Raw genomic sequence first — 27,077 nt, 5'->3', positions numbered from 1 at the left:
ATTTATGGGTTTACTTTGCAAGTCGAACTAGTTCCCTTGTTTACTGTGCCAGCCGAAGCTGCCGGATGTGGTGTAGCCAGGTCGGGAATATAATATTATACGCATACATGTATGCTTGCACTACTTACCACCATTCAGCAAACTTTTAACCATTTCGTCCAAGTTTTCCTCCACCAGCACACGTTAGTACACCGAAGCACAGTGCATTTAGGGTGTTTTGAAGAGAGAAAAGACGAACGAGAAATAACTTTTAATATCTTTTTATTTACATTTTAAACTCTAACAACCGCAGCTCTCTTGTAAAGTTGTAAAATACACGTCGTTTGACTAACGTTTTGATTTTGACTGCTAATTTGATACGATACGTTGGCCATGGTTTACGACATTGGTTGCACATTAATTCGAGCGAATAAACATTAGTGTTCACACAAACACTCTTGTCTGATCCAATGCAGCATGCCCGTTGGGCGATACACGTGCTTTGGACGGCTAGACGGCACCAATCGCTCACGACAATCAACGTGATGAGTGGGCACAACTGCCGCAAAAGAAAAAAAATGCTTCACATCAGAACAAACTTGTACTGTTGTTAAAAGCTCTTAAAGAACCATAAAACTCCCAACCAGACGACATGTTGCCGGTGAAACTCGTAAAGCAAACTGAATCATATTACTACCAAAAACGAAAAGTAAAACGACTTCCACACATTACTTCCATGTATCGCAAAAAAAGCCAAACGCATCGTGTAAGAAAAATCCTCCCAAGCACCGCTTCGAATACAAAAGCAACTCCAAAAGCCGGTGTTGGCCGGAAACATGAAAGCGCGGCACATTAAATCCTTTGCCGCCGCCGCTCTTCTTGTCGCACCGCGTTTCATGTTCGCGCAAGGGCTTACTGCACTTACCGCCACCCCTTGGGGCAGGTCGACAAAAGGTGCTTCCAAAAAGTGCTGCTTGAGCTGCGCCTGGCCGGGGGTCAAGTGTGCACTCGCCCATCGTGGTTGAAGTGCAAAAACCAACACGCCCGGGTGTATGGTATATGGGAACGGTAGTACAGGAGGTATGTGGACACTCTACTCCCGGGCATGTATTAGCTTAAGGTGTAATAGCCCGGAAAGCGGAACATAACAATCAGCAAGCTTAGGTGGTAATTTATTTAATGCAGTCTGCAAACCAGGCCAATGGGGGAACCCGCTAGAACTGTGAAAGAACTAGCTATTCGGAGCATTCGGGAATCAGGAATGTTAAAAAGGATTTCGTAGCGAAGAACACAGAAGGATTATAAAGAATAGAGGTACTACTATGACAAGCTTAATGTAAATGAGTGATAAAGATGTAATGCGAACAAGGAAGCTCATAGTTTCTGGATTTGTTTTGAGAAGCTTGAAAGATAATTTAATCGAATTTAAGCTCTCCAAGAGACATTAGCCCGTTTGTGTGATAAAAATCGAAATCAGCCTTACGAAATCAGATAGGAACTCCGAGCTAAGTTGTAGAAGTCAAAATGTAATCTAGAACTTTCGAGCATTTTGTCTAGCTTCTTAATTGAGAAATAGAAGTGTTTCGTTCTCCCATCAGCATGATCCCAACAGCTCAACGTTCATTTTACTTCCATTGGCATTCATCACCCAGGAGATAAACTTTAACAAAACTTGGATAACATATTATGGCAATGGTTGGCAGAAAAAGGGCGGAAGAGCCCGATTAATACATCTACCGCAGCACCAACATACAGCACACCGATACCGTTGCGAAGGAATGAATCTATAAAGCTCCGCTTGCTCACCGACAAAGATTTGGTGGGGCAGAGTTTAAATTTATTCTACACCAGCCATGTTGCATTGCATGAAGATTAACGATCCATTGTTTTTCCCTCGCACCTCATCCTCAACAGCAGCGCTGAGCCCTGAGAGGCCAAAGTACGCTCCTTTGCTCAAGTTCACAAAACAAATGACCTTAGCTGAGTTGGCTGCCCGAGTCGCCGAGAACGAGACAGCGTGCTTTTAGCCTGATTGTAGTATGGTTGGGTGAGGGAAAACTATTCATCTGCGTGCAGTATGGAAGTTGGAAATACAACTATTTCCAATTCGATGCTCCCCGTGTATGCGCGTATGCACGTGTGTGTGTTTGCAATCGATGAGATGTAATCCTTGTATAAATCACGCATCCGACGTTTGGACCGAGCGAGTGATTCGCTTCGACGGGTAACTTACGCAACGGTGCAGCAGAGGTGAGTTGCTGTTGGAGTTATTTGTGCGATTTGTTTGTTGTCTAGAGCGCACCGGGACTCGAACGACTTTGATGTGGAAAGCACGATGCAACGCGATGCACCACAAGTGCATGTCAATCGATAACGTTGATGAAGCAGAACACGGTAGTCGCTATGTTCATGACATTCAGTCGAGTTTCCTGGCAGTTCGCTAGGATCTATCAGGAGCTACTCCAGTGGTTTGCGTTAAAATTATGTCACTCGTATTGCAAACTATCGATAACTATCATTAGATATCATTCCAAAGCTGTGGCAAATATTAAAAATGATCGCTCTTCTCGCAACCTATAACATCACACGCAGATGAAGCGATAATGGTTGCTCCTGAATCACTCAAACCATCACTCACGTTGGTTTGGCATGAAACGATAGTAAGATAACATGGTTCCCATTGCATTGCTGTGAACTGTTGGAGGACTGTGCAAGCACTTCTCGAAACATAAGTGCTACCTTGCCACCCAACGAGTTACAGCACGAGATAAAACGAGCTGGCTTAAAATTTCTCCGAACCACGGCAGGACTGCAGCGTAACTTCATGGGTATTGCATTACATGGAGTGGTTTCAATAGGACCAACAATCTGTATCGTGGCGCAATAATAGCGCAGGCGACACGAGATCGAAAGCTATTAAAGTAAAGCTGAACAGTTGTAGTGGAAAACGAAACAGTAAAATGTATTTCACTAAAAAATTGCTTTAAAAGCTTTGATGTTGTTGACTAATTGCGAAACAATTTTTCGGATTCAGAGGTTTAGCCTATTTTTATCAAACAAGGCATAAGGTACCACACAGCTACTCTTCCCAACATAACAGGGCCAGCTTGAGCTGTCTGGGTTCGTTTGAAGTGTTTTACAGCTTGCCTCCCATCTCCCATTTGCTAACCGACGCCACCGTAGTCCAGTTTGTAGCGAATTCCCAGTACCGGGACTCAATCCTTCCACCAACCAGGGACAATGTCTCTGTTTTCGGTGAAGATTTTAATTGACCAAAAGCCGATAGGGCAGGCACACAGGCAGGATATCTGTCCCCTCCAACCGCTTTGTGTCTACCAAATAGAGTCTCTCGCTAATATCCCACAGCCCGTCGGCTTACTTTATCCTTTCGGAAGAACTCTCGCCGCCGCCGTCACCACCTATTCACGCTTTGATCTCAACACGATGTTTCACTCAACCAGCGTTGGCCCTGACTGCTTACTACTTCTACCTGTGCGTAGAGGATGCAAAGGATTGTTGCAAAAGAGCGGTTGCAGCTTTCACGTTGATTTAATGCACTAATTTACTCGTTCAGTACGGGAAAAATCCTTTCCCTAGTCCCGGACATCAACGAGGGAGGCTTTTCGGGACTAGAAGGCTCCCACGACTGAGTCTGAGCTGAGTTCCAGGAGTAGCCGTGCTCCTGTAAAGCTACCGAGCCTGCTTCAAAGCACTTTAGAACCGTGCAGCGCGCCGGAAGGATTTTGCTACATTGACAACGAGCGAAAGCGACATCCGTTTCAGTATCGTCGATTACCGTCGGCAGAGAGCATCGTTTATCATGCATTCACGTTTGGAGGATAAGGGCGTCGTTGAAGTCGGGTACATTAACCACTTACGGGTATCTGCATCACATCCCCGACGGCTTTCTTTTCTGCTGCCTGAAGATGACAATGATGATGATGGAATACATAGCATAGAATTGAAAGTTGACAACGGTTCGTTGTGGCAGTGAAGTGGAGCCTACGAGGAAGATATCAGGGTTGGGGAAATCCTTGGAGAGCTTAATAGAACCGTCACGCCCGCTTAAACTCAAACTGATCTAAACACATCCTGCCGAGAAGGAAGCGGCTATGTATTGTTGTTACCCAGGCAACAACAGTGCCCGATGGCCGGTGGCTTGCAGCCTCCGGTGAAAGCTGTACAAGATTATCCGAAAGCACCAATTAAGGCCATTCCCCATGGTTCCCGAAAAATAATAGCCCCAAAGAACGCATTCCCACAGGGGGGCCTCTGGGGACACTCTGCTGTCCCGGAAAGATTATTTTGCCATTTACCTTGAAGACTCGTCTCGAGAAGGGAGCGGGAGTGTGGCCTCGGGTGGCCATGATTGATGACTGCGGCAATGGTGGTGCAATTGTTCCATCATTCAGCCGAGGTCGTAAGAGTAAAGTTTAATGACGAACTAGTGACATGTACGCTCGATGGACAGTACTCGTTAAATGCAACGCTTCCTGCAGTGCAGTGCAGCGCTGTAGGGTCATCTCCGGTTACCTCGGAATCGACGCACTCTTTGGGGGCTTTGGGTTAATGAGGAAACGCACACATTCGCTGGACGCAACTGGACGCATCTGTCGGTGATGGCGAAACGGCCATAAAACTCATTCCCCTTTTCATTGGGGGAAGCTAGGAAGTGGGACGTCAGGGCTCACCCGGCCAAGCAGTTCAACGAACCGGCCCATGTCTCGGAGCTATCTCCGGAGGCCAAACAGGGCGCCCTCGGCCCGTTGGACACTCATCGGAACAATTATGAAGATTGCAATTAATCAATTTGTCACTGGGAACGCAAACTCATTCGCCGCAAAACCGTTCGGAGTGTTGGATGGCTCTCAGTGTGGAGTGTTTTAATTGAACGGTCTAATTGGCCGGAACGCCAGAACAGTACCGGCTCTGGGAACACTTGGTTTGGGTGGGGAGAAGGGAAAAAGTGTTCGTGCGTGTGGCTGCGGCTTGGTTGGAATTAGATTTCCGTCCATTGCTCCGTCGGGTAGGCTAATAGGCTTTCATGGTTGTGCGCTGCCTGTTCGGAGTGGTTTTGCGTCGGCAGTCCTTTGCATTATGAAGATTTATATCTCTTCCCTCGAAGCCTAAGTCAGGCGAATGACAATGATGACGGCTTTAGAAGGTGGGAATAAAACAAAACACAATATTTAAAGTGAGCTGCGTGGATGAACCACGGATCTTTAAATTCGTGCCAATACCCTTGCTGGGGAGCTTCTTCCCTATCATTCCGTAACATTGGGGCCAGAGTTTCGATTATTTATGATAATTTTAGAATGATTTAACAACGCTCGCCCTCGCCGTGCTATATCCGTCTTGGGACGTGAGTCTTCCAAGAGGGTGAGCTCTCCCAGCCGCTAATCAACCGAAATTGGTGTGATGAAACTCTATTCTACCTAATTACCCAATTTTCCGTCTGCGCCTTCCGGGCCGTTGTAATGAAGACCGCTACCGTTCAGGGAGCAAACGCTTATTCCCACCAAAATTAGAAGTTCTTCAGTTCGGTGGGAAAAGGGAGACGCATAAACATGCATACATGTTGTTTCCACTCGAATTTACTGCCCCAAACTCGGGGGGCAGGGATTCACCGCTGTCCGAGCGAATGACACTCGAGATTGGTTGCATTTGGATGCTGCTTCCTAAATTAGCCCTGATGCCTGCTCCCCCGACGAGACACCCCCGTTCAGACGGTAATGGGGAAAACCCCGAAATCTCCCGCACCGCCCGCAGAACGAGAGCTGCGGAAATCGAATCCGAATGCGCTTAACATAAATCTCTGTCCCATCGCATGACACTTGCTCACATCCACCGAGCTGAAGAGCTTCGGGGCACATTCTCTTGGGACGGTACGAGGAAGAGGGGGGGGGGGGGGGGCAGGAAACGACCGTTTCCATTTTCGAGACCGACATCCGAAATCATGCGCCCCGTCGTTCCCGTTGCCAGGAGCGGATTAAAAATCGATACCTTACCCAGGGCGCGTATTTGCATCTTGGTCACGGTGCAACAAGCAACCGGTAGCTGTCGAGCTTCGGCTTACGAAATGGGCAGAAAAGCAGCAGCAGCAGCAGCAGCAGACATGCCGCGAACGTGTAGGCAACCGAAACGACAATGTGTATCAGCCGCCGGGGCCCCACGGTTTTCGGGATCCTCTGGGGCCGTTGGACTCTCGCGGCATGGCGGCCGTACACCAGACACGCGGCAGACACTAAGCTGGGTGAAATCATCGGTAGGAAGATGCTCCAATCCAGCTCGTCTTGCGAATCGTGCTCTCGCGCCACAGGCTCTTTGGTATGTACGGGAGCATAAAAGAGAAAGAAAGAGAGTTTGGGGGATTGTAGAGAGGATACAAAAGGGGAAAGGTAGGTGCATGGTGGTGCTCCAACGGTCACTACACGGCGATACATACCAAGGAAAGGCATATTTTGTTACAGAATGCCCGGGTCCGAGTCTTTGTCCTCGGCGCAGCATGCCGACACGGCGTGCTGTTTGGGGCAGCGTTCTTGGCAGCGGTGCAGAACGGAGAAAACGAATCAGGTTTTGTGTGCTACACCTTGGGGTCGTGGAGTTTTAGCACCGTGGCGAGGTTCAAATAAATTGCGTTTTGGGTCGTTTTTGCGCACACAAAGTTTGCTTTCGTTTGAGTTTCTTTTTCTTTTGTAAGGTTATTTATAGATTAATTTGTTACGTTATTATATATCTTGTATGTTACAAATCAGCTGTAGTTTTATTTATTTACGTTTCGTGTTTATAGTTTATCGTTCTATTTTATTCTTTCTTATTTGCTTATGTTTTGTTAACTCCAGTTTACCATTTTTCTTATTGTCGTTATTTCTTTATATGTTTTGCTCTTTTCAATTCCATTTGTTGGTTTTGAATATTAGTGTAAGGATACACCTTTTCTTTTATTGCTTCTAATGTTTCTTTTGAAAATTATTTTTTCTTTATTTTTCTACTTCTTTCATTGTGATTATTTTCTCGTTTTATTCAAATATCTTGTTTTTGTCTTATTCCTCTCTCTTTTGTATCTCTTTAACATTTTACAAAAGATACTTCATTAACTCCTTTCTTAGCATTTAAAAAAATAACCATTCTTTACCTTCTAAGAATCTTATATTCTTCTCTGAAGCATCCCATTGTTCGACCACTTCCCAGCACAACGCTAGCCCAACGTGCGGCTCGGGACGGGAACTAAATTTAGCATTACCATGGGCCCATGCCGCACACGCCCGGCCCGGCAGTGAGCACAGCTAAAGAGATCGGAGTTTTGTCTTACCGTTTGTTTTTTTTTTCTCGCTCTACCTATCTTTTCTGTTATTTTGTGCCGTTGCGCCGTTGCTTCCTTCCTTTCGTTTTCTTCGCTCGTTTACATTAGACGCGTTGTAATTCCAATCGCGTCCGGCGAGATGCCTGCGGTCTTCTATTCTATGACTCGTTAGCTGTCCGTTTTGGAGCGCTTTGCGTTTCATTTTCTCACTTAGGTACCTTCGCTTCTTGGTTCGTAGCCTGCTTTCCACTTTAGAACAGTTGCGCGGCGTATGCAGCCTTCAGCCACGAGAGAAACTCCGAGCTCCGAGCCTCCTTTTGCATGCCGGAGTCGGTTCATCCTTTCGCTTTTGTCTACCGCGTTGTCGGTTGCCGGTAAGCTTGCGCTTCCTTAATCTCTCGCATTCGTAGGAGTCGGTGCAGTGTGCGACTGTGTGTATGTGTGTGTGTTTGTTTGAAACACTTTGCATCCTCCCTTATGCATGGCGCTTCTGTCGATACCTGGACAGGAACCGGCCCTTACGAGCAGTCGGGCTTCCACCCGGCAGGTATGCATGCAACGCGAGGAAAAAGCTAATGATTAATGGCACCCGGGGTAAGTTAAGTGGAATTTCATTTTCCGTCTGTATGTTGGCTCGTTACTCTTATGCTGCTGTTAAAGTCGTTTTTTGAAATATTTCTTGCTTCCCACGACTTCGGGGAGTTTGTTTGTTTCTGGTGCGCTTCAAGGCACTACACTGCCACAACGAATAAAAACTTGCCGAAAAACAAAACCGCAAACGTTCTCGGAGTGAAAACACTCGACCTCGGATTATGATCGGGGGGGCTGACTCGTATCGAATGTATATTAAATGCCACCGCCACCAGTTGTGGGATGATAAAGAACGGTGTAATCCAACAGTAATAACAAACCGCCCAGGGGTATTGCTATTCAACAGAGATTCCCTCTATGGAAAGACTCTATGGTTAAATTGTAATTAAAAGAACAAGTGTGTGTAGAGTGATGAAATTTAAGGAACTTGTAATAATAGGTGTAACATGTAAGCTTCAGGGAAATTGAGGAATTATATTTAATTTGAATTAAAATTGCACAGAGATTTCTGAAAATTCTTTCATTCTTTGAAACGGTTTCATGAAAATTAAATGCTTAGCCAGTTCTGAGAGAGTTAATTAAATCCAAACTTGACTTTTTCTCTGAACCGTCCCAATATCCACGCGAAAACAAGGAGTAGGCGAAAACAAGGCTTCTGGGTATTATTCAAGTTTAATTAATGCTTTATTGAGTAAAATAGCCCTAAAATGAATTAAATTGGTAAAACGCCTGAATGTATGCAAAAAAGAACAAATCTAGTGTATTAGTATCCTGACTGTTCATATACTAATTTGGTTTTGAATACTAGTTGTAACAAGTATAAAAATCAAATGTTTTCATTGTATTGCAATTTATTTATTCATCTATTTCATTGTTTATGTATTTAGTTACTTATTTATTTATTTATTTATTTTTATTTTACTCATTTGTTTATTTGTTTCTTTACATATTTATTTATTTTTTTACTTATTTAATTTTATTTGTTTATTATTGAGTTGATGATTATTGAAAATTCATCAATTTTTTATTGATATTTTTTCTAAAATTGAACATTAACCACGAAATGTTCTATATTAAAATTAAAATTGAAATCAAAACAGCTTGTGTGCAGATGCTTTGGAAATGTTATTCCTCCAACAAGAATACGCATAAAACACCACCGCGTGAGTTACGTGTACGAAACACACGTAAAAAAACACCAAAAACTTCTACCGGTTCAAGCTCTCTCGCGCGCTCTCCCTGATGGAAACCCGACCCGACGTACTGAGTGACCCGAAGCAAGCGGCCAAGGCACAAAAAAGCCGCACGCTTACGCCAGGCACACGATCACCACCGGCATGCTCGCAGAAGTTTATGCTGCTCGCAGCATACCCAAGCATCGCCGTTCATCGCGCGTTCATTTCACTCTCGTGCGTCGTCCGGTGCGGTTGTGGTACCAGGTGGTACGATTGTGTGTCTTGCGAACCAGGTTTGTTGGTGCTCCAAGTCCAGTCGCGAAGGGTTTTCAGGAGTTGGTGCAAAGTGTTCCTGTAGCTTTATAGGAAATTAAATAAATTGGCTTCAAGTTGGATTTTGTGTAAAGTGTGAAGAGCAGCAAAAACATTTAAAATTAAATAATACTCGTATTCATCGTATTCATTTTTTGAAAGTATTTCTTCCGTTGATTTACTGCGCTTACCCTTGTCACTTGTACGACACGTGGAGGTCGCGAATTTCCGATCCGCTTCCGCAAGTGGTCCTTTGACGTGAGCGTATTGATTTAACGCGTTCCCTGCGGAAAGATAGTTCCCTTTCCTTCGTCTTGTTTGTTTCTAAACCAAACCTCTCTCCGTTTCTTAAGCTCTCGAGTAGGTACCGTGCATTCTACAGTCGTTTTATTTGCAGTCTTCCGTCAAATTTTCCCATTTTAAACCTTTGCCCGGCGTCGTATTGATCGTCCTGCGTGGACGGTTTCGCGCTTCGTGTGCCGGTTTTGTGTGTTTGTGTGTGTGTGTTTCAACCAAAAGCCCCGGAAAAACGTACTTCAAAGCTCGCGGCAGCGCGTACCGAGTTTGTTTAATACATATTCTCGACCGTAACAGTGCGTAGGTAGTGTGCAGTGTCCGCGGCAGCATCCCCGCCAAGCGGTTGGAATACAGATGTAATAAAACACACCCACACCCAGACTCATATACAGACACACAGACGTACAATCTTCCACATTCAGTGCGAATTGAATGATCGAATTCTACTAACCTCCAACCCCGTTGTTTGCTTTCGCCTTGCCGAAGGGAATGGAAAAGCGTGCGTAAATAAATAATGATCTAGTGTGCCATTCTACCAAACAACAGGAGTAGCAGCATTAACAACAACAACAGCGGCAAAAAACGCATTTGAAAGGATTACGCGCGGCGCGTTTTTCGATAAAGGAAGTGAGTGTATGTGTGTGCGTGTTTGTTTCTCTGTGTAAAAGTGCTCGTTGTGCTCGGTGTTTATTGCTTTCGTGAAAAGTGAAGTGTGAGCTTTTCCGGTTGCCATTGCCTCATCCCACACCCATCCGGCTGCCTCTCGGTTTGAGAGGTTTTTGTTTTTCGCAGACTTTGCTTTCGCATCGGTGCCAACGACGGCCTAGCCGCACGCGCTCCCGCCCAAGGAAGCAAAGGAAAAATCCCGAAGGTAAACACACGCTGTAAAACTTACACCTTCTTTTTTGTGCGATCTTATCTTTCTGTCCTTCTCTGTCTCTCGTCGGTGGATTAGATCGATTTTGATATCATTTCGTGTGTGCGTGTGATGAAGAACCCCAAATTGTGTTTTCCTTAGAAACCACCATCGTGAAGCAAAACACACCGCGTCTCAAAGTCAATGTTTCCTTTTTTTCCGTGAAAAATCGACGCTTGCGGTTGTTGCGTTTGGTGTCGGGAAAGGTTTACTACTATGTTTGCCCTGGGAAGTGTCTGCTGGTGTGTCTTGTGGTGGAGCGTAATAATTAAACACCACACGCACGCACGCACGCGGCTGTACGGTGTGGAATGATGTCACGGTTTGGGCCGGGGAGGCGCAAGGGGACGCACTCGAGAGGCTCATGTCGTAAATTGTCCCAGTGTTTATTTACTCTGGAGATTTTCCATCATCACCACCATCAAAAGAGCGTTGCGCTGAAAGCGATTGTAGGTTACGGGGGGGGGGGGGGGGGGGGGGGGGTCAGGTATGAATGAAAGGAAGCGTTTGGAAGGTTTCTTTCTTGGTAGAAGGTTGATTCCTAGTATTTTGTGGGAATCAAAATTATGTCCTATTCATAAAGAGGGTACACATTTTACCGAAAGTCTTTGAAAGTTTCAAGAATTTAGTAATTGATTTATTTTTGCACTTGGTATGATTGTTCGTTTTGTTTCGTTATATATTCAGGAACTTTTTTTAAAAGTTTGCTCTACTTGATTTTCTTTTCCATTATGCCAAATAATTATGGTTTCATTGTTCGGTACAATGAGATATTTAACTGTAAACTTAAAACCCAAAAATAAAAGCAAAATAATTTTAGTTAGATGCTATTCCAGCTAAAATGCAGTAAAAAAAATATGTCATATCCCTTCAATCACCCCATCCTTGTCTTGTTAAGCCCACGTGCCACGTAATGAAATGTCTGTGCCACACATTATGCCACATGGATATTCAACCCTTTCCCCCACAGGTGTTGAACCCTAATGAACATTGCAAAACAAAAATTGACGTGTTTATCGGTTCGACTTCAGTACGCAAAGGGTCTACAAGCCCTTCCGAAACTGTCGAAATACTCATCCAGCACCAACAAAAGTTTGCTCTTTTGCTCAAACAGTGGGAGCTGGTGTGTTTTAGGCCTCACACTAGCTCCGTGGTCATGTGCACGAAAGTCACCCCTGCTAACCCGTTCCGAAGGCACACCTCAGCGGAAGTAGTTAGCAACAAACAAGAAGGTGTGTAGCAACACCAGGATCCTTTTCAGCCACCCAGAATTAGCATACAACCAGGCCAGCAGCGCTGGCCAGCAACAAGCTGATTGACCCTTTTTTTTAGACGGCCTGCAGCTCCTTGGCCGGTTGCCCGATGGCTTGCCTTATTCTTCCTTAATTTATTCCACCTCCATTAGTGGTGATTACTCAAAAGTCCGGACATCCGGGATGATCCCCGTGTTTCGGAACTGACTTTGGTTGCCTTTTTTAATTGCTTCACACAAATTCACCTTGTTTTATTTTTCCTACTACTCGTACTCCTTGCAACTCTTTATCCCTTTGTTCAAAATGCGAGAGAGCCGGTCCAGCAAGAAACCAATGGAAAGCTTCCAACAAAAACGAAATGAAAAAAAACACCGACGTAAGAAGGAATGATCGTAATAAAACGAGAAGCCTATAATTAATTCGGCAAAACCCTTTAATGCTGATGGCGAATGAATAAAAATCGCTTCCAGCGCGTACCTTACCCGTACCCGATCCTTTTACAGTAGGTTTTTTTCTGCTTCTTGCTCTGTTCACCCCTCCGAGGGCAACTTGTTGATGAATGTGTACTAAAACCGCAGTCCAGTTGGCCGATTCCGAGGCATGAGGACGGGGTGGATGACTGACCTCAAGCACAGGCAGCCCCGTCACAAGAACAAGGTCATGAGGGTGGGAGAGCACGGGAGCGAACCGTCCGTTCTTTATGCCTTCGGTCTGTGCGGACGATGTTATTGCCTCACTTCAATCTTTCCTCCATCGTCAGCCTCAAAACGGCTTAAGCATTCCGGAATGGGCGCGGGAGATGGAATCAAGACAACAACAAAAAAGGAAACGTCCAAATTGAAACGACCATCAAAAATTTTCGAGGAATGTCAGGCTCGATTTCTTCTGCCCGTGGAATGCTCACATCCTGCGGGAAGGCCACGGAGTGACGGGTGGGCGAGGGGTGGAAAATGAAGAACAAATTAAACAACCTAACGCTCCGCTGGAAAGAATCACACAGCACAGGGACAAAGAATCCCAACAACAGCTACCACAAGCTCAGAACTTCAGTTATGGATCAACAAAACCCCTGGCCTGGCCTGAGCCGGATTCGCTGGTCGCGATAAGCAGAAGAAAAATAATTTCTTTTATACGACTCATTTGTGAGGTTTTGATATCACATTTTGTGAAGGTTGCTCCGGAAATGGGACCTCCCTCCCCTCCCATTCGAGATTGGCATCAGGATATCAAACAACAACAGCAACAACAAAAACGTCTCATGCGTGTTGCCACCGCGTGTTTCCCTCACCAAGGATCCAGTGTGGACACACTTTTCTTCGATTTTTTTTATTCTCCTTTGGGTCCAAAATCAAGGTCTGATGGTTGTTCTTTCTTGCAACCCCTCCGACAGGCACGACGGGGAGTCTGACTTTAAATTGGATTTGATAAAAGCGATCTGATGGGGTGCATTCATTAAAAGAAAACGTAATTTGGTTGCGACACACCTCGGCTCATGAGCCTTGACGGGGAAAGGAAATGAAATGCTTCCACCCCATACGAAGCAAAACCCGGCATGCCATCGAACGAGCACCTTTCCCAATCTAATAATGCTAAACATTTTATGTCAAGCGTTGGGATTGGGTTTTTTACGTGTGTTGTTTTTTGTCAAACGAAGGTAAAATTATGGAATTTAACGAAGGTAAACTCCCAGCGCACCCTTCGACGCGGCTTCCTGTAATGAGAATTTTCGAAACAAAGTGCCAATTTGCAGTGGCATAAAATTGAAATCTAATGAGTCCCTCACACACAATATGAGCACGAACGCACGCTTATTTTTAGAAAATCATAACACACAAATTGTAAAACCAGAACGAGGACGCTTTTTTGTTTCGAATTAAACCCTCGTTGCGCGTTCGACACATTCAAGGGAAGGTGCTAAAACGTGGCCGGTTTACTTTTTCTTCCGAGCTGCGTTATTCTAACGTCCCACCACGGGCAACAGAAAAGGGTCAAGGACTGTAACTCACACCGAAACGGGCAGCGAGATGCAAAACCGCTGACGCTTTGTGCATTTCATGATTCGTTTGTTGTTTGCAAAATAAAATTACCTTCAAATTACCTTTCGCTGTTTTCTGCCGGGGCCGGGCGAGCAAAACACGATAACCTCATTTTCTCTGCAATGTAACTTGTCTTTGTTTGATACTTTTGCTCCACAGCAATGCTGTGAGTGGTGCGTGGTGGTCCAGAATATAATTTCTGTTCCTTATATTCCCTTCCCTAAGACAAATTCGAGTCAGGGAAAATAAGTTGGTATCTGGAAAAATTAAGAAAACCGTTTGAGTACGAGCACGGCGCTCTCTATCTCTGTCCAGGTTGCAGGTTTTTCCTTTTTCACAGCCTAGACAATCGAGTCCCGAGACCTTCGTCTATTACATGGCTCAATTGTTTCATCATCATCATCGTCGTCCTCATCGTCGTCTCCATCGTTATTAAAACCTGAGTGTAGGCTACAAACCAACACTGCAGGTTGTGCCGGTGCTAGAGCAGCAAATAAAATTAGAACCGAAGTCATAAGCATAATGTAGTTGTGGGGCAAGATAGACAGACAACAGCAACCGAGTCCCTTTTTGTACCGAAACGGCATTAAATACCACCGGCCGGTTGGGTGCAGCTAGGAATACGGCAAGATGCTCAACCTCTCAATGGTGGAGCGTCAAGCTGTGGGAGATTGAAGAGAAAATGCTCCCTTTTTCCCAAGGGATCGTGGTTTTTTTTTGCCACCCCAAACCTCAAACCATGTCCAACGAGAACCCTCTTTGAATGTGTGAGAGTCTGTCTGTTTGCCATGGTTTTATTTTTTGTTTCGTGTGCTGGTTATAAGGCTTTCTTTCTGTGCTTTCTGTGTTCGGTGGAGTTGTTATCAAATTAAAAACTTGTTCCAAAAGGCATCGGATTCCGTATCGAGGCAGCGCCATACCGCCTGTGTTGCTTTGATAGCATTAGCGGCGATCTGTTTCCAGTGCCAGAAGAGCTAGAAGAAATTAAGCTTTCCTGCACCTCCTTTCCCAACGTGCCCGCGTGGGAAGAAAGTGAAGAGCCAAAGAAAAACATGACAAGCTCGAAACTTAACTCCGAGGAACTGGGAGGACAACAAGCCCCGTAGTTTGAGCTGTAAAAGGGAGAAACCAAAACCTGAACTTGGGTCTGCCCTTGGATGATTTCTTACCGACCATGCATCAACTGGAAGCGGACACCCGGCCCGTTAATGCGCACCATGTTCATTCATAATCACACGCAACAGCGCAGGATCAAATTGGTTTCAAATTTATTAATGGTGACGCTCGCGCACGCCTTCCTGAGCCTCGCGAGAGGCGTTTGGAGAGGGTTTTTTGTTTGTTTCGTTTGGTGTGGGTCCGTTTTTTATGAGCTCCCTTTTCTACCTTCACTGTTGGACAGCAAAGGGGAGATAATCGTTGGGCAATAATCCGAAGAGAAACCGTATACCGACACCTGCTGAGATTGCCCAGAGCCCGTGAGCCCTTAAGAAGAAGATCGTGTCCCTTCGTTCGGAATTTATTACCCGTCATAAATGGGCTAGAGAAGTCTCGTGGACAAGGAGATCATTTATTAGCTCTTGTTTGTTTCTCACAGTATTTCAAGTGTGTGTGAATGTCTATGAGTAGGGTTAGAATTTTGTTAAGCTCTTACGCACTTCGATTTATTAAAACAAACGACCAATCGGTAGAACATCCTGAACCATGGAGGAGCGCCAGCAGCCATCATTAACATGTGCAAATTCGCGTGGATTTAATTAAAAGCGAATCCGTAATGTTCCGCCACACTGCTTCCTTTCGTATAGCTCCATTAGTTGCGAAACGGCAAGAGGTGCGGTATTAGATCGCTACCCTCTATATCGACGAGTCGCGCCACGGCCACGATTAATTAATTGATTCCCGGCAGGGGGACGGTCCCCGGAAATGAGGAATAAAATGTGCTTTGAATAAATTATCGATCGAAGCCGCGTGGATTGATATTAAATTTAAACTTTGAGCGCGAACGCCCTAGCACATGCTGCCGCGTGTAGTGGCGGCTGGCATGTAGTGGATGGGATGGGTGGTTCGCGAGCATAAAAGTCGTATGGGGCGCAAATTTACGTGCCTTTCGGGTTGCGGGTGTAGTTTTATTCTCAACTTACTGCTGGCCGTTCAGTAAATTATTAGTAATAAGCGCGGACTGTGCGAACCCCGCACCGTGCGAAGGTTTATGACAGGATGGCCGAAGTAAACGGTTGGACTTTTACCGCCGCACATTCGTTGGGAGTTTATTGATGAAGACATAAAAAACCTGTCGGAATGATTGCAGGCATGAATCATTTGCTTCATGGTTTATGGGTGAGTGTGTGAAAGAGAGTAATATTTTGTGTTTAAATTATGGCTTCCTTTGAAGAGTCTTGGGCGGTAGGCGGTAGAGTAATGCCATTCTAGAGATGAAAGTATCAGCAGTTGATTAAAAATGTGTGATTTATTGTTTTGCCTGGGATATCTTTTTAATTTAGACTGTCAGTGTGTTGTAAAATATCAAGCCTTTTTTTAATTTTCTAGATTTACAGGTAAATTATAACGCATTTTCGGGCGATTTTACTGAAAATCTTAAGATTTAGCCACTAAATTAATGTATTTTCAAATCCAAGTGGTCCGCGATCCTAGAAATGTTGGAAAGCACTGTCTTAATTCACTGGTTTAAGTAGAATTGTCTCAATACCACATTTTTTAGTTTGTTTTCATATGATAAAAACATAACATCTAGGTGTAGATTAACTTGATCACCTAATATTCTCTGTATATTTTTCTAGTGCTATCACAAAAAAGTATGATTTATTTTATTTTATTTTTAAATAATAAATCTTGATTGTTTTGACCTACTTAAGGGGACATAGGCCTGTGAATAATTTGGTTAAGCATTTAGAATTTAGAAGAAGAAGTCCTAACGGTAGTTCACAAACCTATAATGAATTGCATTCCTCAGAGAATGCAAGCCCCAATGTTTACGGATTTCATATTCTCCATTTCGTATCTTCTAAATGTCTGTGTTTGTCGATAGAAAAACTAAAACTGAAAGTGCTCACATTCCCGCCATGCTCTGCTGCAATTCAGCAGTTACACCTCTCGCATTCCTTCCAACCGTCAGCTGTAGCGTTGTTGCATAAGAATCACGTTTTGACAGTTAAACAAACATTCTCCCTTTTTGCTGCGGGAACACTTCAAACACCGGGCTCGCCGACGCTCGTTGCGCTACTGTGTGAACAACTGATTAACGAACCTTTCCAGCCGGCACCTATTAGCACCTTTTCGCCCAAGACACCCGAAATGTGCTCTGATTAATTTACTACGTCCATCGTGTCTTGTCTGCTTTCCCTTTTTTTAGACCCCTCCTCTACTCCAAGGTCGTGCACAATTCCAAAAAGCCTTTTCTATCTCGCGACCTTTAACCTCGATCCGTCTGCCCGAACAGTGTAAGCACATTATGAGCTTCAACCACAAAGCCTCGCAATACGTCATGCCTTCCTTGTGTGGCACTTTATAATCACTCACACCTCCTTCGTGATTGTGATCGCCCACCCCTTCTCGGTGTGCCACCCGATACGATCCCTAAACGTGCCGTTTTACGTGGTCATTCATGTCACGTCGTTCCGAACGTCATCGAACGTCAGCGAAGGAACGTTTCACAATCGGCTGTGACCAATTACGGGCAAAATGTGGCGTAGTCTGGTACGGTTACGCCTGTCTGGTTTGCCACGTTTGCCAGTGCACCGTGTTCCCCAGTACCTCCCTAATGCACCTCTGCATCCTAATCCCCGTTCCTAATAGGGGGAGAGGCTCGCTCAGAAAGCCTTCATTGACGACAAACAAGAAAGGCTACCACCATTTGAGAGATGAGATAAAAAAAAACAGTTGAATCATGTTCGGTATTTTCGGGCGGGTAAGCTGTTTGCTCTCCGCTCCTGCTCCGTCCCTCCACGGGCTGTTCGACATCTTGGTCGGGTGAGATTCCATTTCAATGCGCGCGCTAACGAATGTGTCAATCAACTGCATCAATAAGTCAAACAGCGGCCGCTCAAGCATCGGAGATGATATAATAACATTTACAGCCGCCCTGGCTAACCGGTTCTCTTTCGTTGGTCGGAATGCTACGTCGGACGGGTGATAGTGTCCTTTAGAGAGAAAAAAAAACTATCCAGAGGACCCTCGTAAGCCCTCACAACCTCCCCGGCAGGCTCTTCGTGTGAAATCGAACTGCAGAAAAAAAAACTCCAACAATCCACACATCGAAGGTATCGCTGTCAGTTCGATCTGTCATAAAACGTGCGAACGTGTTTGATGGCGTAGCGTGCTGTGAGTTGAAGCACTTAACCCGTCAAAGCCTTCTGACCTCCCATGCGCTTGAGCCGCTTCCCTAGCCCAGGGCAAACACTTTTGCAACAACTTCTGCTCGACTCTGAAACATGGCACGTAAGAAATGTGCTATTTGTGAGGTATCATATGTTGTTCAGTAAGGGAGGTGAAAGAGTAAAAGTTACAAAAAAAAACAAAACACTATCTTTCTTAAACGAGCCACAAAGGCATTCAGGTCTGCAAAAGACAGCCCCTTTCTCTTTGGGGACGTTTTGCTCCTCCGTAAGGAATGCAAGACGGTTTTGAATTGCACATAAAGGAAAAGCTCGCCTTTTCCCTTCACTGATAACGATCCGGTGATGCGAAAATAAGTACGAACTGGCCCTGTCTACCCCGTCCTGGTTCCGGTGCATATTCGATGTGCAACTCTTTTCCCGAAATTGGATCGGAAAACTCACTGTGACCGGTGAGATGTTTTCCTTTTCCGCTTGGATGGCGCTTTCAGCCTTTCTTTCAAAGGTTGTTTATTTTCCATCGAGAACAAAAAAAAATGTGACGCTTCCGGAAAGGGAAAGACAGTCAACCGAAGCTTTACTTTTGCGGAGAAATTTGTGTGTGTGAGTGTGTGTGTGTGTGTGTGTGCCATCACTGTAAGAAAGTGCATTGAAAATGCATAAGCTTTTTTGTCCTTCCCTGCCCTTTCATTTTCTATTTTGCGTTGAAAATTCACCACCATTGTACTTGCAGCACACTTTGCAAGAAATGCAAAACATTGCCACCCCTGGGGGTATGGCTCAAAATGGCGTCAAATAACTTCGCCACACGTATGGAAAGCGTGCACAGCACAGCAATAGACAGGGCAGGATTAAGCAGGAGGTTATCATCTAAGAGCGAGAGCGGTTAGAGCATCATCGTTGTGGAGTGATAGCATGAGCAACAAACTCCGGAAGTGATTGCTCAGGAAAATTATAAAACATTCACAAGCCCTCAGCGTGCCTGCCTGCCCGGGACAGCAAAAGTTGGCCCATGATTTATGTCACTGCATACACCCGAAACGCTTCCGGGGTGTGCCCTTCTCGTTACTGTGCCCCCCTGCACTCAGTTGAACCTATCTGACACCTGTATCAGACGACGGACCCGTCCTAAAGTGCAGCCAGTTTGCTGCTGTCACAGAATCTGCTGATACAGTGCCTGATACCAGTGACGGCGGAGCGAAAAATGTAAAAGAAGCGAGAACCTTTTGACTTGATACTATGCAATGCAACGAGCTGGTTGGGTTTCATGATAACTCTGGCTAGCAAGGAAAACAAAAAAAAAAAATAGGAGGGAAAGATAGTTATTGTACCGTACCGTTGGTAAGTGGTTTGTTTTTCCTGGGAAAGCTTATTATACGGAAAGCTTCTCCCGCTCTCCCGTGCAACTGCTGCTACTGCTGTCAACCGTGAAATGGGTTTCGAGTTTGAATGTACATGTTTTTCGTTTTTGGACCGCTTTTGGGGGAAGTTTTAAATGCGTCATTTTTGCATTCATTCGATGATGAAGCTTCAAGATTTTGGGAGACTTTTTATTCGAAACGAGGATTATAAATAATGAAAAAAGGGCTTTTCCACATTCCGAGTTGATGAATGTCATTAGCAAAAGTCATTATTTTCTTTTTTTATATTAAACGCACACAATGAAGATATCAATCCAGGTAAAAATACTGAAAATGATAAATTGCTCTGATCATCAAAATTAAAGACATCCAAGCGAATACGCCAAACTCCATTAGAAGCTCGTTATCCCTTCGCCTAATGAAAAGACGCTTTGATATCAGTCCTCTCCAACAGACTCAATCAATTCCCAACTAGCAGGGTAGCACCAAGTACCAAGAGGAACCTTTACACTCACACACACATACATGCAAAGCACATTGCCCATCAAAATCGGATTTCGAATTGTAATCCTTTACTAGGGGTAGCTATCAAGACAAAGGTTTAACTTTATTTCCTTCCCGTTTTTGTTACAATCGGTATCAAACTCACGTCACTCATCAAATTCTCATCCTTCAAATCGCTCCACCGAGCGGCTCCCGATCAAGGGGTATTTACGGGGTGGTACGTTTGCGCTGTTGGAGGATTAAACCACAACCACCGAACGTGCACGTACCAGCATGTGTGAAAGGTGTGTGTGTGTGGGAAGACCATCATTTCTGTAACGCTTTCCGAAATCCAGCATGATGGACGATGGTCTGAGGATTGTTTTCGGCGAAAGCTTTTGGTTTTTGGGTCTCTCTACCTCTCTCTTGGTCTTAAGCTTCCGGCGACAAGCTATAAATCGTCCAGCCAGCCAGTCTGCCAGGTGACACTGGTGAATGGTGGAATGCTCTAAAAACAATCGCCCCGGTTCCAAGTATGGGTGCAAATGTCATCGCGTTCGGTTTCCATAACCGGGTTCGTCTTCTGGACGCTTTCACTTCATACTGGGGGTAGGATTCTTTCTCCGTTCCGCTGATAACCATCACCCACGCATCGTGGACCTCACGAACCTTTATGTCCGTGTGTTGGAAGACTCGGAAGAGCCTAAGCTGTAGACTGGGATTTTATCCTGTTGACCTTTCGGCAAGCGCTGTATTTGGGAGCAAACCCTACCGTAAATGGTGTGTTTGGTGTAGCAACAAGACTCAAACATCGACAGGGATTTCGCTGGGAAGAGGGAGAGGGACTGCTGAACAGAATACCGATTAGCCCAATCTTGACAGCTGGTCAGATTTCCTACACCCCAAGACCCATTAGACCTAGATGACGCTGGACGCTGGTTGCTGCTGCTGCTGTTGCTCGCTGGGCTGCCGTACCTTGGTTCCTGTATTGAAGCTATCGAAACTGTCACGGCAAGATAAGACCGCGCTCTGCTTTGGGGCTGGGGCAGGCTGGACAGGGACAAATCTCTCTACGGTGTGGCCCACGCACCAGCTTGGTCTCTCCCAGACGAATGGGCCAAATTAAAGTTAGTTATCTTTGGCGGGCGCTTGTCGGTCGGATGACTTTCTACCTTCATTATTTAGGTCCGCCTGTTCACCACATTCCACCGACACATGACACACGGATGTGCTGCTGCTCTCCCTTTTTCGGCCCCACCCTCGACCTCCTTCTGGCGGGAGAAAAATTGAGGCAAACCCGGTTGGTCCCGGCGTATAAATTAGCTCCAGCAGATGGTGAAGCGTAGATAGAGCGACTCCCGGGCAGAAGTAATTCGTTTGTGCAGATTTTGGGAAGCATTAGCGCGATTGTGTGTGCGTACGGTACGGTGTCGTGTTCCACCGACAGCCAACTCGTTAATGGGCTACTCTATCTTCTGCTGACGCTTGTTAAGGCTGCTGTAGCCGCTCGCAAGTGTTCCAGTGACCTCTGGTTTCGTCGCTCGAACCGCCCCCTAAGCGGTAGATTAGATAGACTTTTCTTAGGAACGACCGTAACACCGTCTTCGAGTCGTGAAGTTCGTTCTGCTGGATTAGTGGCGGTTTTGTTCGGCATTCAGGGCGTTTCAACACCTGCACCAGGGGTTTTTGGGGTGGTGCTTTGGAGCGTTATGAATACTATACACAACCACATACATAGATAGCAGCACAAGAGATCGGGGCAAGAGGTTTTGCAAGCCATTCATAATTCAATCGTTCGTTCGTAGGATCAAGACATCTCATGCTTTACGCTTCTCACGAGAGCACGTCAGTGTGGAAGGATTTTTTCGGAGGAGGGTGTACCAGGTTTTCATCCGGTGGCAAATTGAGCTCGTTAAGAGGCGGTGGAGGGGAACGGTTAACAAGCTTAAAATTATTGCTTGCAGCTACTGGTTTTGTGAATGAGAGTTACCGGTGCTGCAAAGCAGGTACCAGGTACGTCAGTCAGTATATCGTTTAAGCTCGCTGATGATGAGGCAAATTATTCGTAATGATAATTGCGCGAATGAACAGGGCGAAGGCACATTCTTTGATGTATATTTTATGGTTTTGGTCATATAAATTAAATTAAAATTCAATTTTAAAGTAATCCAGCACGTTCACTATTAATTTTCAAAAAATGAAATAATACCATAAATAGCTTCCATTCATCAGCCATCTCCGTTTATTTATGCGCTCGTACACAAAGTGCACTGAAAATTCATAATAATTTATATCCCAGCTCGTTTACTTCCCGACACGATCTGGGGCTCGTTCTGCCTTTACTCTTCCCTTCAGAAAAAATGCCTTTAAAACATTCCCTCAGTCTGTTTGGCATTCATTTTCAATCCGCAAGCAGTCCAAAAGTCAAACTGAAAAATGTTCTCCGCACCAAAATTCGATCCTTTCACGAAAATTTAGGGCGGCAGTCGGTAAGATTGTGTTTTGACATCCTTCTCAACCCGGCCGGTGTCTTTAAAACGTTTGCCAAAAACCACCGAATCAGCAAAAAAATAAGACGAAGCAAACGCTCCATAACAAGCGAACAGAAAAGACAGAAGTAACTTAATCCTTTTCATCTCGCGCGCGGTTTGCTGCTCCACCACCCAATTACGCTTGATTTAATGCACAGGACCGGGCCATTCCCTGCTTCCAATTTTGTTTCTCCCTCTGCGTGTGCAATTATAAACCTCGCGAATGGCTGAAATCGAAAGCAATTTATTATCTTTTTCCAGCATTCCGTCCCCGATCCCGCTGGTTGAAGACGAGCGTTACTGATGTCGTTCCATTTTTCGTTTCTTCTCTATTTCTTTCCGCAGGGTATACACACTCGTTCCGGTGGCGATTTTGTTGTAACGCGTTTGCCGGGAAAGCTAGTCCCGCTTGCTTGGGGCAACGGGGCCGGGTGGTACGTGCGTTCGCCGACGGACGGGTTGCAGTGCAGCGTGAAAAGCACAGAAATTGCATCAGAGCGCGGAGTGAAGCGCGAGCGCGAGCCTGTTCGCTTCGGATGTGCTACTGAGCGAGCGCGAGCAGACAGCAAACAGCCGACGAAGAAGCGACGCATCCTCCGCGGGATCGCCGTGCGTGTGTGTGTGTCCAGAAGTAATCGAAACCATCACACATCACCACCACCACACGATGGGCGTACAGCAGTACGTGCTGTTTGCGGTGTTGCTGGTGCCGCTGAGTGCCCTGATCGGGGGCGCGTATGGTGGTTCCTGCCGGGAGGCCACCCTCTGCTGCAACGGGCGCGATTCGTCGTGCGTGGTGCAGAAGGCACCGCTGAACGCGATCATCGAGGACCTGAACGATAAGCCGTGCTACTGTGATCACGCCTGCCTCAAGCTGGGCGACTGCTGCGACGACTTCAAATCGCACTGCGGAGGTAAGTGAAGGTGGTCGATGCGATGGGGAGATACGGGGTGGTTGGAGAGTACTTTTTCAAACCCTGCGGAGATTATATTGCAACATGCGGGAAGACACGACTCTCCCGGCTGCTGCTGCTGCTGCTGCTGTTCACGCGGTCAGCATTTTCCCATTTGGCTCGGGTATGGTGATGTGTGCGCGAGAGGGAGAAAGCGAGCGAGACACAATTTAAACGGATTGAAGTGTTTAATGTGATTTGGTAATTTGTAAGAGCTTCTTGTGGCCATAGTATGACCAAAGTGCAGAGTTCTGTGTGCAGATGGGACGGAGAGCTTGGTGAGCGATGCCAGGAATTTGAAATGATTATATAGTTGGTAATAAATGTGAAAAAGTAGGGCGATAGTTTTAAGGGAGAATTGCACTATTGAATATTCTTTTGCTGATTATCATCGGTACTGCAAAACATTACTATAGCGTCCCGTTATGAACTTCTAGCTTGATAGAGAACAATATATTTTACTCAATTGTTTTTTCATAGTTTATAAATTGGTAGAATAAGCAAATTGTTCTTAATTTAATTGTTCTTTACCTTATTCTTATTCATTCTAGCGTTGAATACTTGATGTATAATTATTCATACTATAATGAATAGATTATAAAATGTTCTGCATAGTTTACATGCTTGCTGAGCAGTTATCTGAATTTCGAGAATTGAACGTAAGCCTGCCTTGTAAGAGCTAACGACACTAACCACAAAACCAATCGATTGCTTCACATTGCATTGATTAAAACTGGACAAATTGGTACACTTTCTTGACACAATAGAGAACAGAGATACAACATAGATACAACTAGTCATTGTCAAAATATCGCTTTAAATGACTATGTTGCTTTAACCAAGTATCTTGTTTGGGGTAAATTTACCCATTGTGGGGAAATTTGTAATGATAGATTTGTAGATATTTTGTAATTACTCTAAAGAAGCAAGAACGAGAATTCTTTCATATTTCAACATTTAGAAGAAATATTAATCACATTCTAAATTGTTTTGGCAATCATTTTGATGAAAAAATCTTTTTGGCCTAACATGGAGGTAAATATATGTTTTTCTGTCATTCAAATTTGCAATGCAAACTTAAAACTGATTTTAAATAACACTACTAAAGGGCACACTAAAGCCCTTAAGGTCGGTCAGTATACCCCGGCCTTTAGAATTGATTTTTTTTTGTTATTGTTGGTACGATATAATCTTAACGCAGGTTAGCTGGAGATTATCAAAATGATTATCAAAACAACAGTTTTCGATGGGTTTAACATCGAATAGATATAGCAGATAGCGCTAGAAAAGGAGAAATGGACGAAACAATATCCCCAAGTGCGAAACAACTAGCTGATCCAAAAATAGGGTCAATTAGGAAGTTTGGCAGCAATCGCGAAACAGGGTCAAGCGGGGTCAAGACCAGCTGATGAAGAATAGGCGCTATCTAGAAAATTATAAAGAAAAAAGTAGTAGCAAAAGATAAGCGAAAGAAAACAGACCAATTTTAAAACTGTGTGGCGAAAACTTATACTACGAGAGCGCCAGTTCTAAGAATATCGAAAACGCTACTGAAATAAACAGATTATTACTAGACGTAACAACAGTTATATTATGCTTATTTGAAGACAAAACTTTAAAACAATAATATCTACACATACGTCAAAAATACTATTTAAACTACTATTTTTACTATTTTCCATATTTCTATATTTATTTTCTATATTATATTTCTATATTTTCTTAAAAACGCTCTGAATTCTAGCCAATCAGCAGTGTTTGACGATAAACGCCAAAATTAATTAACTACAACCTGCAAAACAAAAACATTAATCCCCCTCCGGATAGTGATTAATCGAATAGATTAACAACCTGTCCAAGCGTAAATGTTCGTCCATCCATCACTGCAGCTTTACAATTAATCAACGATTGCACATTACCTGAACAAAACCACCATCCACTGCACTGTTTGCTACTGTGCTCCACTTTTCCGCCTAATGCCAGTGTCCCTTCCGGTCGATTGGGTTAGCTGGCGTATTAGCGACGAAACAGATTTGTGCCAAAATGATAAACCACCACCGGTCGGGTCCCAAAACGGCGTGGAAAGTCCATTTCCATCCAGCAACAAACCATCCATTTATTGGACATTGATTCGCGATTTTTTTGTTCCGTTGTTGTTGCCACTGCTGCCTTCGATCCGATCCATTAATTCTCGATGCCCTTTGGCCCTTTACCCTTTTAGCTCTATGGTTGGTTGAAGAAAGTAATTGGAAAGTGGGATTGCTAGCAGTGGCAAGCACACTCACACACACACATACACCCACAAAAAAATGATTAGGGCGCGTTGCAAAACATTTTTCTTCCTTGATCGATCCTTGCCGCGCTTGGATGAGTGGCGTAATGGGAGATTTTTTTTTTGTGTTGCCATTGGTCCACTGTTGCAATTTACAATGTTGCCAACCTTTGCATCCAGCCTCCCGCGTCGGTCGCTTGTTTTTTCATACCCAATCCGCACTACGCAATGATTGCATAATTAATCGTTATGCTGTGCTATGAATCACGGCGCGGAACGCTACCGCAACGGAAAGATCATAAATCAAGCACTCACCCGGGTGGACCGGTTGGCCGGTTGGTTGGGCCGGCTCTTTAGATTATTTTTAGTAAATCCCCTTCCCGCGTTTTATTTTTTTGTTGTTGCTATTTCGAGCCCGTTTGCAGCCAGTCGCACAACGGCGCGTCGATTGATTGCCTGGCCGCGCGGGTCGTGGTTCGCGTGGCTCTGCTATACGTTTAGCGGGGTTGTCTATTGCAACAGCACCAAATTTAGTTTTTTTTCCATTTTTTTCTCATCTACCTCCACCGTGCATCTATGCGGCACCGAAAATAATCCGTTGCAACGGGCGAATATTCGCCTTTCCTTCGCCCTTTTGCTCATGAAAAGCCGCTCCACTGGGGCGTGTTTGTGTGTGAATGGAGCACGTATCACGGCGTTAGCGTGCTCGTCCCACCGTGCCTCCAACATTATCCCACATTATTTATGGAAATTTTCACCACCAAAACCAACTTTTCAAAAGCGTGTGCGCCGGACGGCAATTTCCCGGCCTGCCGACATGCAGCGAGATTTGCATCGGGATGCAATTTCGTCAAACATATTTGCCTTTCAAAGTGAGGCAAAAATGAATGAGCATCTCAAACACACTGTCACACACATACACACACATACATACAGGGGCGTCGATGATGATTGGAGGGCTGGAAAGTTTCGACGGAAATTTCGCTTCAAACCGACCAGGAACGCCAACCGTACCTCGGTGTCATAGTTTATGAATATGTTGATATTTTTAACTCCCTCCACCCACCCGCCACGTACCTTAAATATGAATACAAAAACTAACAACGCCCAAAACATACTGAACCTCGGCTCGGGCTGCAAAATTTGCCCACTTCGCCCAACACCACCACGGAAGGAAGAAAACTTCTACTCATAATAATATAAAATAAAAAATGCAAACAAACCGCACCGTAAAATAACCATTTCCGGTCCTAACTAACTTCCTTT

The 27,077-nt window shown here is 44.9% G+C and overlaps 1 protein-coding gene across 3 annotated transcripts in view; it reads left to right on the top strand.

Moving 5' to 3' along the window:
- Nucleotides 1-9,186: 9,186 nt before the first annotated feature.
- The window catches only part of LOC1278914 (somatomedin-B and thrombospondin type-1 domain-containing protein), a 32,419-nt gene continuing 14,528 nt past the window's right edge, over nt 9,187-27,077 (top strand). Inside the window, exons 1-3 of one of the 3 annotated variants that reach the window (XM_061656466.1) lie at nt 9,187-9,341; nt 10,204-10,528; nt 22,932-23,500. In XM_061656466.1, coding sequence (XP_061512450.1) covers nt 23,254-23,500 — 247 coding nt within the window. In that variant the 5' untranslated portion in view covers nt 9,187-9,341; nt 10,204-10,528; nt 22,932-23,253. Of the gene's footprint in view, nt 9,342-10,143; nt 10,529-22,931; nt 23,501-27,077 lie in introns of all 3 variants that reach the window. The other 2 variants (XM_061656467.1, XM_061656468.1) reach the window with 2 other exon arrangements.

Source organism: Anopheles gambiae, chromosome 3 (assembly GCF_943734735.2).
Source record: "Anopheles gambiae chromosome 3, idAnoGambNW_F1_1, whole genome shotgun sequence".
In the NCBI taxonomy this organism is placed as follows: Eukaryota; Metazoa; Arthropoda; class Insecta; order Diptera; family Culicidae; genus Anopheles; species Anopheles gambiae.
Note: the sequence above shows the minus strand (reverse complement) of the source record. Positions and strands in the feature narration are given on the sequence as shown.